The sequence below is a fragment of the Onychostoma macrolepis genome, chromosome 23 (assembly GCF_012432095.1).
Source record: "Onychostoma macrolepis isolate SWU-2019 chromosome 23, ASM1243209v1, whole genome shotgun sequence".
NCBI lineage: Eukaryota > Metazoa > Chordata > Actinopteri > Cypriniformes > Cyprinidae > Onychostoma > Onychostoma macrolepis.
The window spans coordinates 22,328,903-22,342,294 of NC_081177.1; the positions used below are offsets into that span (position 1 = coordinate 22,328,903).

The window sequence follows — 13,392 nt, forward strand, 5'->3', positions numbered from 1 at the left end:
GTTCTTTTATGAGTCAATGAATTAAAAGGAAATAATAATAATAATAATAATAATATATCATCGGTATATGTGGTACCTGAGAGCAGAGTTTATTTATTAATATATTTATTTAGGAATTAATTAAGTCATTAATTGCATAAGATTGAAATATGCTTTTGATAAGAAAAAAGTAAAGATTAATTTTACACATACAAAAAAAAAAAAAAAAACAACTCTGAGAGCAGAGTGTTGGGAACAGAGCTCTGATTGGGAGGTTTGCTCTCAATACGTCACAACGAAATGCAGCGAAATGATTGGTTCTCTCGGTGGTTGCTATGACAACGTAAAGGCTACAGTTCCAGTATCACGCTGCTAATGTTCTGCTGTTAACAGTTGGTTAGTTTCTGATATGTCTAAGAGTAAGGTAAGAGGGTGGCTTTTAAAACACACTTATTACAACTGAATTACATGATATTATGTGCTATATTTGAAAACTAAGGTTGACTGCTGATATAAATAATTATTTAGGCTATTGAAGGGAGCCATTGCTGCACAGTCTTAAAAATTAGCTTTGCAACACAAAAGTTACATTTCAGCTTTAATCAGGTTTGCTGTAACAAACTTTCCTTAAACAGCAGACAGCTGGATATAAAGGGGCCTACAGTTCACAGAAGAAGAAGGAAGGGTAAGTCTGTTAGCGTTTGTTTAATACATTCATCCTACAATTTGGGAGATTTTCTTTTATCTATTAAAGTCATTATCACTATTATTCAGCTATGATGCACTAAACCGATGACAAAAATGACAGTAAAGACGTTTATAATGTTACAAAAATGTATTTTTTATTTCAAATAAGTTGTCTCACGGTTTCCATAAATGGTGTAATGTTTATAAGCATATAATAAGCATATTACATTGTTTTCTGAAGAATCATGTGACATTGAAGACTGGTGTAATCATGCTGAAAATTCAGCTTTCAGAAATAAATGATATTTTAAAATGTTTTCCTGCATTTTGATTATATAAGTGCAGACTTTGTAAGCATAAGAGATCTATTTCAAACTCTTGAAAAAAATCTTACAGACCCCAAACTTGAATGCTGTAGATGCTTGTAGTAACTGCATTTTTATAATCATTTTACAGTTTCTCTGAAGTTTAAACTTTAAACTGTTGTCTGTCTGTCTGTATAAAAGGATAAAAGGTAGTTTAACAATCCAGTGTGGTTCATTTTCATCTCAGCGAGGGAAGGAGCTGTATACGGTACAGATGTGGCCTGACCAACACTATACAGGACGTCCTAAACCAGAGACCAGGCTGGGTAGAGGTGAAAGAGTAAGTGCTGTGCTTCTCCGTTGTGTGTCCCTGTGTTTCATGCTTGCATTATGCATTCATGACTCTCTTTGCAGTGATGGCGATTGGGACTTTAACTGGTGTGATGTTGGGTGGCTAAGAGAGAACTTTGATCACTCGTACATGGAGGAACATGTGCGGATATGTCACTTCCGCAACCACTACGAGGTCTGTATTATACAATTTATGCAGATTATTAAAGATTACAACTGAATGAATGCATACAAAAAACAGGCATGAATTATTTGTATTTTTCAGCTGACCCGTAAGAACCTGATGGTAAAAAACCTGAAGAGATATAGAAAAACTTTAGAGCGGGAGGCTGGGCGTTTAGAGGCGTCCAAATGTGACTTTTTCCCCTGTACATTTGTGCTGCCCAGTGAGTATCACATCTTTGTAGAAGAGTTTAAGAGAAGCCCAGGGAGCACCTGGATCATGAAGCCTGTGAGTGTTTATAACAGTGCCCTGTGTACAATACTGCCAAACTGATCATCAACGGGTCATCCATTATTACAATACTTTCCGAACACAGGTGGCACGATCACAGGGGAAAGGAATTTTTCTGTTTCGAAAACTCAAAGATATCATAGATTGGAGGAAGGTAATACACATTTGACACACTGACTCTGACAAGAATGTAAGTTCTGTGATTATTTACTATCGTCATCCCAAGTTTAATGTTGTGTACTGATGCTGTTGTTGGTTTTAGGATGGGTCCCGCTCTGAAGAACAGAAAGATGAGGCTCAAGTTGAGAGCTATGTCGCTCAGCGCTACATTGAGAATCCCTACCTCATAGCTGGTATGTACCTATAATATATAATACATATAATAAAACATATAATAGCTTCAATACTTATTTGATTTAGCTCAACTTTTATTATTATTTCTGAATGTATCACATGTTTTATGTGTGTGTGTGATCTATCAACAGGGAGAAAATTTGACTTGAGAGTCTATGTTCTTGTCACATCAGTAAGTGAGCTATTTTTTTAATGATTTTTTTTTTCATTAATATGCAATGCTGTTTTTTTGTTGTTAAAGTACTTTCTCCAGCTGTAGTAGGAAACTTGAAAAAAGCCATTAATTTAGCAATTTCACAGAAATTATGGTGCATTTACACCATGTCAGAATTAGTGCAATTATGAGATTTCAATTGAGTTACAACATGAATAAACTATGAATTTGCTCTGACTACCACCTGATTGTTCAACATCATGAATAAACATTTAAAATGAAAATGGCATCAGCAGTAAAAAGCAGTTATTTTGTAATATTTCTGTTTAATAACGTTATAATAGTACAAGAAAATAAATGCAAGTCATACAGTAGTTTAATGTGGCTTACATAGAACTGAATAGCTATCTTATGTCCCTTTAAATAAACTTAAGTTTGTTAATGATGCATGTCCATAACGACTGTTACTTTTATTGTGGTTTTGTCTATTGATTACTGAAATTAGCGATTTATTTTGGCATTAATAGTGGTGCTATAGAAACTATACAATTCTGAGTCTGAGGATGTGAAATGCTTAAAGTACAGTGCCGTAAAAAGGTTTTTGCCTCCTCGAACCCTCCAATGTGGCTGAATTAAAACAATTCTGCAAAAAAGAGTGGGCCAAAATTCCTCCACAGCGATGTGAAAGACTCATTGCCATTTATCGCAAATGCTTGATTGCAGTTGTTGCTGCAAAGGGTGGCACAACCAGTTATTAGATTTAGAGGGCAATTACTTTTTCACGTAGGGCCAGGCAGGTTTGGACAGCTTTTTTCCCTTAATAAATTAAACAATTATTTCAAAACTGCATTTTGTATTTATTTGGGTAATCTTTGTGTAATATTAAAATTTGTTTGATGATCTGAATCATTCAAGTGTGACATATATGCAAAAAATTAAAACGAAGGGGGCAAAAACTTTTTAACACCACTGTAAAACGTCATTTAGTAATTACGGTAATTAGCTACAACATAGTGTGAACAAATTATTACACACAGCATTTTTGCCTGTTGTTGTTATACACTTCACATCACTGTTGCATTTTCAATGTTTTGAATGTTGTATTTTTAAAACTGTGCAGGCAACACAAAAAGCATATTTTTGTTTTTCACAGTATATTCCATTGAAGGCCTGGCTGTATCGTGATGGTTTTGCTCGATTTTCCAACACCAGGTTCTCTCTTAGCAGCATAGATGATCAGTGTATCCTTTGCATACATTCTGAAATGCACACTCCCCCAATTTTATATTACGCCCCATAGTACAGGAAGTCATTTGTTTGTCCCCTTTAACCTTGAAATACACAGACGTTCATCTCACTAATGTTGCCGTGCAAAAAACAGCTCCTGATTATGATCCCGAGAAGGTATTTTGGAAGTAACTGGACATAATGTACCATTATGTTCATGAAGATATGTTTTACTAAAAAGCAATAATCTATCTTTCGCTCTCACTCAGGGTTGTAAGTGGCTGATGCAGCAGCTACGGCAGTACCTGACTGCTAAGCATGGTTTCGAGACAGTGCAGACTCTATTTAAAGAAATTGACAACATATTTATTCGCAGCTTGCTTAGTGTTCAGAAGACCATCATCAATGACAAACACTGTTTTGAGTTGTACGGATATGACATACTACTGGACCAGGATTTAAAGCCGTGAGAGTGCTTTATTTTTGATTGCTTAGTTTGACAGGATGAATTGCATGGCTTAAAAAAATGACAGCACAGTTTGACGTTATGCAGGTGGCTAATTGAAGTGAACGCTTCACCCTCCCTCACAGCCAGCAGTCAGGAGGACTATGACCTAAAATACAGACTGCTGGAGGACACCTTGCACATTGTAGACATGGAAGGCCGGTACGATTTGACAAAATAGTATAAAATTACATGAAAGAGAATGGAGGATTGTGTATGTTGACATTGTTGTCCAAAACATTCTTTTCCGCTTAGTCTGACAGGCAAGGAGAAGAGGGTTGGCGGATTTGACCTAATGTGGAATGATGGACCTGTCTACACGGATGTCGGACTAGAGACTCTGGGTAGTTCTTGCCTCGTGGCAAATACACATCTCGGTCAGTGTCTTACATTGCCTCAATGGAGATCTTGGCCTGCAGTACACTCAGTGAGCCTGTTTCTGTGCTTAGTTGAGCTTAGTAGTTTTTGTACACTCTTAGGCATGTTTTGAATGTCACACAGTTAAACAAAAAATATATTAATTTACAGTGCATGCATGATACTTTTAAAAAATAAGGTACCAAATAGGGCTTTAAAAAGTCATTGGTCAAAGTTCACCCAAAAATGACATTTCTGTCATCAAAACTTCCAAAAGCTGTATGATCATAACATATTTGGAGCAATTTAGCATTAAATCACTTGCTCACTAATGGATCCTATTCCTTGAAGTAAATATACAAATTAAAATGTATAAAAGATAAATAAAATGTATTTTTTAATAATAATGTAACACCTATTTGTGGAAAGTGTCACATTACATATTATAGCAGCATTTATTATCATCTCCAAATACAAATGGTTTTTGTTTGCTTTGTATTACACAGGCTGTGTGAATGATCGCCAGAAACAACTTCAACAGCTTTTAAAGCCTTTCCCAGGACAGAAGAGGACATGACAACCTGCAAATGACATCAAATTAGTGTGACAAACAATTCTTGACAATCACACGAAATACCCACAATTGTTATAATATGCACCTCAGGATTCAGATGATTGTAAATAGGAGCATTTATATACCCAGAAGACATGGCAAAGTCACTGAAAATTTTGTGCTTGTTCTGGTTTAATGAGAATATAATGACGGTATCAATTTCCACATTAAAATAAATACTGTAGACAGAGGCTTTGATGATGTAATGAAAACTGTTTATTTTGTATCTCATAAAAATAACTGCATTCAACTCTACCAAAAACTCCCAGCAAAATAAAAGCACAATCTGAAAATGATAGGACAGAAGTAGATTTTTGTGTGTTTTTTGCCTGATAAGGGAACTTGACACAGTATGTAACATCCAAGATGAAATGGTGCTACATACAGTACATCAAGTATGGAAATGTGGTACTACGTACTGTATGGCCTCAACCTGTACCAACTTTCAAGTCATATTCAAGTGCCTTGACAATGCATTACAGTACATAGAAAACTACAAAACCACCACTACCATCATTGTTCCTGTAAAAATAAACAAAACATGCTATATTTAGAGACATGAAGTACAATGTAATCACCTGAAAGGTTCTCAATAAGTAAACAAACATACATAACCTTGACCATAATATCTTAACAGTTTACAGCTCAGGTCCTTCTCCAGCAACACCACAAAACCACCATAAGCAATCCTAACAATTCACAGAAAACCAAAGTAATGAGTTCCAAAACATTCAAAGATAAAACACATTCTTATTTAACTTAATACATGTCAACTCATTGGTTTAATAAATAACAAGAAAATAAGTCCTTGTAAATAGCACTTTACAAAAATACACAGTCATTACAAAACATTCATTATTCATCTCAAAAAATATACATTCTTTGACCAATAGTGCTTACTACACAAAGCCACACGCTGACATTCTCAGCCATACCTCCCTCAAATAAGAGATAGGTACATGAACACTAGATTTAAGTACATTTACTTCATTTCATAGAGGATTTGTGCGTACGTTATGTAAAAGATAACCTGCTTTTGTGTACTTAGGCAGATAAAATAAATATATCTTATTCAAGAAATGCACTTTAAAGTTCTACTGAAACAATGACGATGAAAAGGCATGATTTCTAAAGAGAAGGATACGTTTTTTTTAAGTGTGGTCACATTTGCAGTTGTCCAGCAAATTTTCATGGGCAAAATCCAAGCATTTTAATCGGAATCCATGCAATCCTGTGCACATTTCAAGTTGGTCCGTGTTGACCGACAGAAAGCTGAAAGTGACTTCTGTGTGAGTTATTGACAATAGACAATGAACCTTTTTTTTTTTCCTTGAAATTTTGCCAGAATTTTGCCAATGTGATGGCACTTGTATCCTTTTCACTAACAACTACAGTTAACTGCATACTGGGATAATATTATGGTTTTAATTAGCTCTTCTTTACAGTATGCAAAATGAAAATGTTTTTGAGGCAACTGAAAATTGCGTGAAAGCTGCACTAACTACTTGGCATATTGAGCATTTTTCACTTTGCCAATAGTTTTGGTAGCTGACGTCACTTTTGCATCGCAGCCATCGGTGACCGTTCTTTTAGTGCCAGACCTTAATCGTGCTTCACCCGTTTCGGCTTTCGGACCATCCTTAACCATTTTCTTCCCAGGACCACGACCTTCGCGTTTCATACCCACAGGATCCCGCCTATCAACCCCTCCACATTTTGCTCCAGGTGGATCTTTCTGTTTGTCCACCTCGTTTGAACTCGCAGTCTTTCCTTTCCTGACCGAAGAATGGGATTTGCCATTTGCGTTAAGTTCATGGGATGCCCTGCGCACGTTTCCCACGGCCTGCATGTGCTTCTGGTGAGCCTTTGCTGCCTGAGGACTGACTGGTTGCTGGTTTTTCGAAGTGGTGCGGTTTTCGGAGGTGGAAGCCCGGCTTTCGCTGCTGCTCCTCTTTTGGGTGTTGGCCAGGGGAGCTTTGCGCTCTAGCAGGGGGCTGAGACGGGAATGCCGCTGGTAGACGTACGAAGAGCAGGTGCCATTGCAGAGCGGATAGCGGATGTGGCAGTGAGGGCAGACGGGGCGAGAAAGCTGGGTGGATGATGGGCTGGCCATTGAAGAGAAGAAGGCCCTTTGACCCTGCCGAAAGCTTTTCGGGGAGCTGAGGCGTGTCGGAGGAGCAGTATGAGGCCTAGGCCGGTTGCCGTTCGCTAGGATACTGGCAGCAGGACCTCTTGATCGGATGATGGGAACGATGTGCCGTCCGCTCTCAGCCTGTGTTGTTTGGATCTGGTGCCACTCAAGTTGAAGGAGGCGCTCTAAATACTTCTCTAGCTGCCCTACGGGTTTCGGCCGGGGAGCCCGCTTACCCTCAGTGTTGAGGAAGATGGCGAGCTGCCTCAGGCTCCAGGTATTGAACGGAGGAGGCAGGAAGTCTGGGTAGCTGTACCTAACTTCATCGTTCTCCACCGACCTGGGTCCAGGTATGTGAGGATGCAGGTCCATGGAGTCGATCACCTCGGCTCGGAGGTTGAGCTGAGGAGGAGTGCAGGGGGAAGGCAGCACAGGGAGTCGCTCGGAGTCGGACAGGTCGCTGGCGCTGTCCGTGTCATCCTCCTTGTGCTCCAGGAGACGGAGTGAGTCTAAGTCTGGGACTTGTTTCTGCAGGGTGAACTGCTGCAGCACTGGCTGAGGAGCCAAGGGCAGCGATAGAGCACGACGGCTCTTCTCCAAGGCCACGTGGCTCTGTACCATCTCTTTACAGCACTGAGGCTCTAGCTGGATTTTCTGCCTCTCCTGTCCACGCTCGGTACAAGAGAGTTTGGGACGTGGAGGCCTCAGGTCTGATTCGCCCTGTGTTCTGAAGCAATAGTTCAAGTGAGATATTTTATCAATATACAGTAGTCAAGATTTGAAGTGGATCAAAAAAGTTCAAAGTTATGACAAGAACGCATTTTGGTTTTAGGTTTTAGCACAACTTTGATGAAAGGTTTTGATCCACTTCAAATGTTGACTAGTGTATTTATTAGGGCTGGGTTGACAACACTTCTGATTACTCGACTTGCATGGACTGAAATTATTCTTAAATTCCAAGATCAATTTTGCTGATGCATAAACAAAACATCACTGAAGTTTATTTGTAGTGTGTCTCCCATCCAATAATCACAGAATTTAAAAAGTAAAATGACTATTTTAGCAATCATGCTATGTGTTTTCTATCAGGCATTAAGAATCGAATGACACCACATTCACAAATGAATCACGCCTTTTTGATCTAATTAGTGAAATGGGTTTCCAAAAAGGTCTGGAATTGTTTGTGATGCAGTTTGATTCATTTGTACAGTTCACTTACACACTGAGTTGTTTCCAGTGGTTTCTCACATTGAAACAGTAATAGATTACTTTATAAGACTGGATAAGAGTGCTGGATAAGACAATAAGACAAAAATAGTGATGGATGAGGTGGATATTTACCTACAATCCATTTAAGGAAACAAAACTCAGAAATGTCATATTGTTTGTCAGTGATGAAGCAGACCTTTATTATGAGTGCAGCCTGTAAATTAATCTACTGCAGGTAAAGACAGTTTAATTTCTAACCATATATTTACAACAATATAAAAAATGAGTATTTTTTTAATGGTAATGGTGAAAGAAAAGCTAGCAGAATGAGCATCATAATGTATGTTGTAGATAATAGAGTGGGGCATATAGTGCTAAATATATGCATTATATTACATATTCATTACATTTCTATCTATTAGTGATTCTTAATGCATGTTTGAATAATCTGTCAAATTAGGACAGTCACCATTTAAATTTCATCAATGAAGGAGTAGAAGCATAATTTTATCACTAGGACGTTATTAAAAAAAAATCCTGATATATAACAAAATGAATCGATATCAAATTGAATCAAATCAAGAGCTTGTGAATTAGAATTGTAAAATCTGTGTCAATACCCAGCTCTAATTTGTATCACTTTGAGACTGGAATATTTGTTTCTGATTGGTCAATGACAGCATTCTATAGTGAAATATATCCATTTTATTTTTACTATTTATGGTTATTTACATATTAAATTCCATATGTTAAGCAACACTCACCCACGCAACTTGCAAGTGCCACCAGTCGGACTCTTAGCTTTCTTTGGTTTAATGCCATTTTGGACCTTGGAAAGATCATGAAAACACATTCAAACCGCTGCCAACACAGGATGCTTGATGCATCTTAATGTTGCATATGTAACTTACAATTTCAGCTTTGGGCAGAGGATCCTTCTCTTGCCCTGGATGCAAGGGCACTGTTTTTTTAAGAGGTTTCTTATTCTGGTTCACGTTTCCTCCTCTCTTATTATTGCTGCAAATAAAGCACATATTCTTAGTGACAAATTTTTGTTATTCTTGTCTGATTTTAATAAACTGCTTTATTCAGACATACCTGGCAACAATCCCAGTGTTTTCTGCATTTTTCATTCTAACCTTCTCCTTGCCTGGCACCATCAGTGTCGCAGACGCAGTTCGTTCCTGCAGGATAGGTCCCATCGCATTAAACACTATGAAGTGTACAGGCGCAGTTTTGAAGCTCTCAGCTGTGCCCCAAAATGTCCCATTTGTGAGCGCGCACACGCACCGTGAGACTGAAGAGCACCATTGCAAAAACGCAGCAAAATATCAGCGTCACAGTTTATATATTTTCCAGTTTGCCAAGAATTGGAGCAATTCATTAAACAGCGTCCGAACAAACTATTTTTAACGTTAGCATTTAAAGAGGGCAATAATCACCTTTGCGTCTTGGTTATGAAACCCCCATTATTCTGTAATGAGCGAAACGCTTTGAAGTCGCTGTTACTGTGCATCACTACAGCAGCTCGATCAGACTTGTTTACCTGGTGCTTTGTATGTTCAAGCATCGTTGTCGTCGTGATCCGCCGATTGGCATGATGGGAATTGAAGTTTATAAGTGAAACGAGTATGAGAAACGCGTTAATTTCTCCGCTGCTCGTATCGATCGCTCAATAAGAAAAACACGCGTATGTGTCTGTATCAGGCGGCTGATATCTGGTTGTGTAATTTCGCAAAATCACTGTTTAATAAAACTGAGTCAGGGGGGTTGCCAGATAGAAGAAGAGATAGGATCCTGGTCTGATTAAAAATATACCCGAAAAAAATAATTTGTGATCTCTGTTTGTGTCTGACTAAAATATTAAAACCATAGCTTAAGCTACAAAAAATATCCTGTTTAGTTTTAAAAAGTTCAGATTTTTAAATGTTTTGAAAGCAGTCTCTTATGCTCACCAAGGCTGCAATTATTTGACCAAAAATACAGTAAAATCAGTAATATTGTGAAATATTGTTAGAAAAAAAAAAGTTTTCTATTTTAGTATATTTTAAAATGCAATTTATTCCTGTGATGGTAAAATGTAGCATTATTTCTGTCTTTAGTGTCACACGGTTCTTCATAAATCATTCTAATATTTCTAATGTATTTTTAATCAAATAAATGCAGCCTTGGTGAGCATAAGATACTTTTTTCAAAAAGATAAAAAATCAGTTATTCCAAACTTTGACTGGTAGTGTATATAAATCAAGTAGGCCTACGCTATAATATATTTTTATTTATTAGATTCTCTAATGCCGCTTTGGAGTGGTATTGTAAGATAAATTAATTAGATATTGCAAATAAATTGGAAGTGAAACCCATTTTATTGGTGCAGAGAAGAGTATGCATAGGCCTATTTTGTAAAACATTTGCAACTACTTTTTATCACATAATTAAGCACCACAATTCAATTGTGTTATATAAGGACTACTGAAGAGACAAGTTCATTTAAAATGTAAAGTATTGAGAATGTGTAAATAAAGCTTTACTTGCATTTTTACAACACTGTTGTAAGCGTGTTCCATCAGAAAATCAAAAGATCTACACCCACACACTTGCTGTCTTGCTGCCCACTTACAACTACTTATAAAAGGAGGACATGGCAACCTCACCACAAACAGCATTTCCCGAGCACAGCTGACTCAGTAACCACGCCCCCCCCCCCCCTCTTTGACATCACATTCATGCCTGTTCTGCGCAGTTTGCTTGAAATGCATCGTATGTGTGTTGTGTCACGTAGTATACTTCACCTTTGCACAGAGTTTTTGTCGCGCTCCTCATTATGAAATGCATGGCTTATAAAAATAGCATCGGAGGATCGTCAGATGCGTCGTAAACCTAAACAAGCTGGACTTTCCTGGTGAGGCAACGCAAACGCGAACTTGAACTTCTTCCTTTTATTTTTGTACAGAGGCGCAGTCATTGGTATATGTTTGCATTGACAGTTTGTCATTTTGAAAGGCTTGAAATGTAAATTGCATTACTTTGCATTAAAGTGTTCAGTAATCCAGCTGAGACTGAAGCAGCTTGAGTTTGCCATGTTTCCACAGCTGCACAGTATTAGCTGATATTGTTTACTGGGACTTCCTAGAATATTTAATACTGTAAATTACTTATAAATATGCATAACATAGAATGTTTGTCTTTTTCAGGTCACACAAGGTAACTCTTAAACATGGCCTGGTCTTTGAGATGTTGCCATAAAGACACACCCCTCGAAGAGATGAACGCTGACCTATTTTTTACCACAGTATCAGATGGCTCAAAAGAAAGTTCCACACCGATTTTGCTGGACATGTCCCGCTCAAAATCGGACAGCGGAAAGAGGCCAGTTAAAATTCGTCCACCGAGCCCAAAAACTGCTCCAAGGCAAACAGCAGGCCGCAGCCTGTCATGTGAACCACCAACCAAATCCATCATCCAGAGGCGCACACAGTCTCTTCCATCTCCATCAGAGAGAAGGAGGCTTAGTCGCCGAGCCAGCGTCCGGTTTGTGGACTCTTTAGGGTTGGACCTGGAAAATGTCAAGGTTTTCAAAAGCGGAGAGGACCCGTTTGTCCCTGAGCATGTTCTCTTCCGACTCTTAATGAACGCAGAGTTAGCCTCAAGTAAGAGGATGGAGATTTCACTACCATATTTGAAACCGATGTTCTCAGTCCAGCCAGGTGACTGTTCAAACTTCACCGAGCGTCTGTGTTGCCAGCACGTATGTCTGGAGCGGGTTTTGTGCTACGAGCCTGGAATTATAGGGATCGTTCAAGTTGTAAACTTGGCATTTGAGAAGGAAGTGAGTGTTCGCTACTCTTTTACAAACTGGAAGAATTGCTCAGAAACCAAGGCTTACTGGGTTGCAAGCAAATCCATTTCAAATGGGCCATGCTGTGACAATTTTCGATTTCATCTACCCGTTCCTCCATATATCCTTCACCCTGGAGCAGTGCTGGAGTTTGCCATTTGTTATAAAGTAATGGGCATGCAGTTTTGGGATAACAATGGTGGGCAGAATTACAAATTAACCTGTCAGAGTTATAACCTGCCTGTGCCAAAGGAATGTGAAGACAGTATGATACACTTTATCTGAGGACACTGATTTGTATATATGAAACTTTTTTTAAAGCACTGTTTCACTTTATATTTTGCTTGCAACCACCAGCATTTTCACTGTGTAATATACATTGCTGACCTTCTGAAAGTCTTGCCATAGTGTATTTCATTTGTGATTAACGTGAAGCCATGTGAAATATGAGATTTTTAACTTCACAATTGTGACAACTGAACTGTAGCACTGAGAGTATTACTGTATGTTGACTTGATAATGCAATATAGATTTAAAAAGTGCCTTTTACTGTATTTTTTTTACATTTCAGGTTCGCACTTACTTGCGTGAGGATGTTATTGTCACTATGTGGTACGTTTTCATAATACTTGTGGATATTGTAAACACAGATGTTGATAGAATAAATAAGGATGGGTAATGCCACTTGTTTTGAAGAACTGATTAAAAAAACTATTCAGCAATTCTTTTACCGCATCACATTGTCCTTCTCATAAAACCTTCAAAATAAAGCCATATGTAGGCACAAACTGCTGTTTATAAAGTGTTGCAGGGGTGATATATTTTTGTAGGTCAGAACTCAGAAATTAGCATTTTAGCACTTCCGATTTCATATGAAACTCGAACTGGCATGAGAAAAGTTTTTTATTTTATTATTATGATTTTTTTTTTAAATGCTTGAAAAAAGCTCTTTTGTCAAGATAACCAGGCTAATGCAAACTATACTGGCTTGAACTGCAAAAATGTCATCACTACAGCATTCTGTGTTTTTTATTTTATGTGTTTTTATTGTAAGTTCAGTCTGTTAGTGCCATGATTCAGGTTATAACAACAAAGTTATTTGTATTTACAATAAACCATACTAAAAGTCATTCACATGTCTTGTTATTTTTTTCTAATAAAATGTTTATTAAAACCAATGCTATTTCATATGTGTATATAAAGTTGGAATGCATAAGTCATTAAAATATTT

At 37.8% G+C, this 13,392-nt stretch overlaps 3 protein-coding genes across 13 annotated transcripts; 2 read left to right on the top strand and 1 right to left on the bottom strand.

Annotated features, from left to right (window-relative positions):
- The first annotated feature begins 315 nt into the window (after positions 1-315).
- ttll9 (tubulin tyrosine ligase-like family, member 9) lies at positions 316-5,039 on the top strand. Of its 7 annotated transcripts, none has more exons than XM_058764252.1 (14): positions 316-403; positions 615-664; positions 1,219-1,311; positions 1,386-1,497; positions 1,588-1,773; positions 1,862-1,930; positions 2,039-2,129; positions 2,262-2,302; positions 3,438-3,525; positions 3,630-3,688; positions 3,781-3,977; positions 4,065-4,178; positions 4,272-4,443; positions 4,880-5,039. In XM_058764252.1, the coding sequence occupies exons 1-14, from the start codon at positions 389-391 to the stop codon at positions 4,886-4,888; spliced, it is 1,296 nt and encodes a 431-aa protein (XP_058620235.1). In that variant the 5' UTR covers positions 316-388; the 3' UTR covers positions 4,889-5,039. The 7 variants fall into 7 exon arrangements, with proteins under 7 accessions (XP_058620235.1, XP_058620233.1, XP_058620237.1 ...); XM_058764250.1 differs by having other exon boundaries at positions 4,272-4,393; XM_058764254.1 differs by having other exon boundaries at positions 4,272-4,360.
- A 1,241-nt stretch (positions 5,040-6,280) lies between these two features.
- Positions 6,281-10,055, bottom strand: fam217ba (family with sequence similarity 217 member Ba). Of its 4 annotated transcripts, none has more exons than XM_058764246.1 (6): positions 9,873-10,055; positions 9,425-9,510; positions 9,238-9,343; positions 9,091-9,155; positions 8,337-8,408; positions 6,281-7,844 (listed from the first exon to the last, which is right to left on the bottom strand). In XM_058764246.1, the coding sequence occupies exons 1-6, from the start codon at positions 9,894-9,896 to the stop codon at positions 6,488-6,490; spliced, it is 1,710 nt and encodes a 569-aa protein (XP_058620229.1). In that variant the 5' UTR covers positions 9,897-10,055; the 3' UTR covers positions 6,281-6,487. The 4 variants fall into 4 exon arrangements, with proteins under 4 accessions (XP_058620229.1, XP_058620231.1, XP_058620230.1 ...); XM_058764248.1 differs by having other exon boundaries at positions 9,769-10,015; XM_058764247.1 differs by having other exon boundaries at positions 9,425-9,623; positions 9,769-10,014.
- A 976-nt stretch (positions 10,056-11,031) lies between these two features.
- Positions 11,032-13,291, top strand: ppp1r3da (protein phosphatase 1, regulatory subunit 3Da). Of its 2 annotated transcripts, none has more exons than XM_058763545.1 (2): positions 11,032-11,290; positions 11,518-13,291. In XM_058763545.1, exon 2 carries the CDS (start codon positions 11,541-11,543, stop codon positions 12,444-12,446), a length of 906 nt encoding a protein of 301 aa, XP_058619528.1. In that variant the 5' UTR covers positions 11,032-11,290; positions 11,518-11,540; the 3' UTR covers positions 12,447-13,291. The 2 variants fall into 2 exon arrangements, with proteins under 2 accessions (XP_058619528.1, XP_058619527.1); XM_058763544.1 differs by having other exon boundaries at positions 11,032-11,225.
- Positions 13,292-13,392: the final 101 nt, after the last annotated feature.

Bases quoted from the DNA above. Each gene is read 5' to 3' on its own strand.
- fam217ba (XM_058764246.1), bottom strand. From the start codon at position 9,896: ATGCTTGAACATACAAAGCACCAG. The intron at 9,511-9,872 runs GTAAACAAGTCT...CCTATCCTGCAG, and splicing joins TTGAACATACAAAGCACCAG to GAACGAACTGCGTCTGCGAC. The intron at 7,845-8,336 runs GTAAGTGAACTG...CTATTGCTTCAG, and splicing joins CACTGGAAACAACTCAGTGT to AACACAGGGCGAATCAGACC.
- ttll9 (XM_058764250.1), top strand. The intron at 3,978-4,064 runs GTGAGAGTGCTT...GACGTTATGCAG, and splicing joins CTGGACCAGGATTTAAAGCC to GTGGCTAATTGAAGTGAACG. The intron at 4,179-4,271 runs GTACGATTTGAC...TTTTCCGCTTAG, and splicing joins ATTGTAGACATGGAAGGCCG to TCTGACAGGCAAGGAGAAGA.
- ppp1r3da (XM_058763545.1), top strand. From the start codon at position 11,541: ATGGCCTGGTCTTTGAGATGTTGCCATAAAGACACACCCCTCGAAGAG.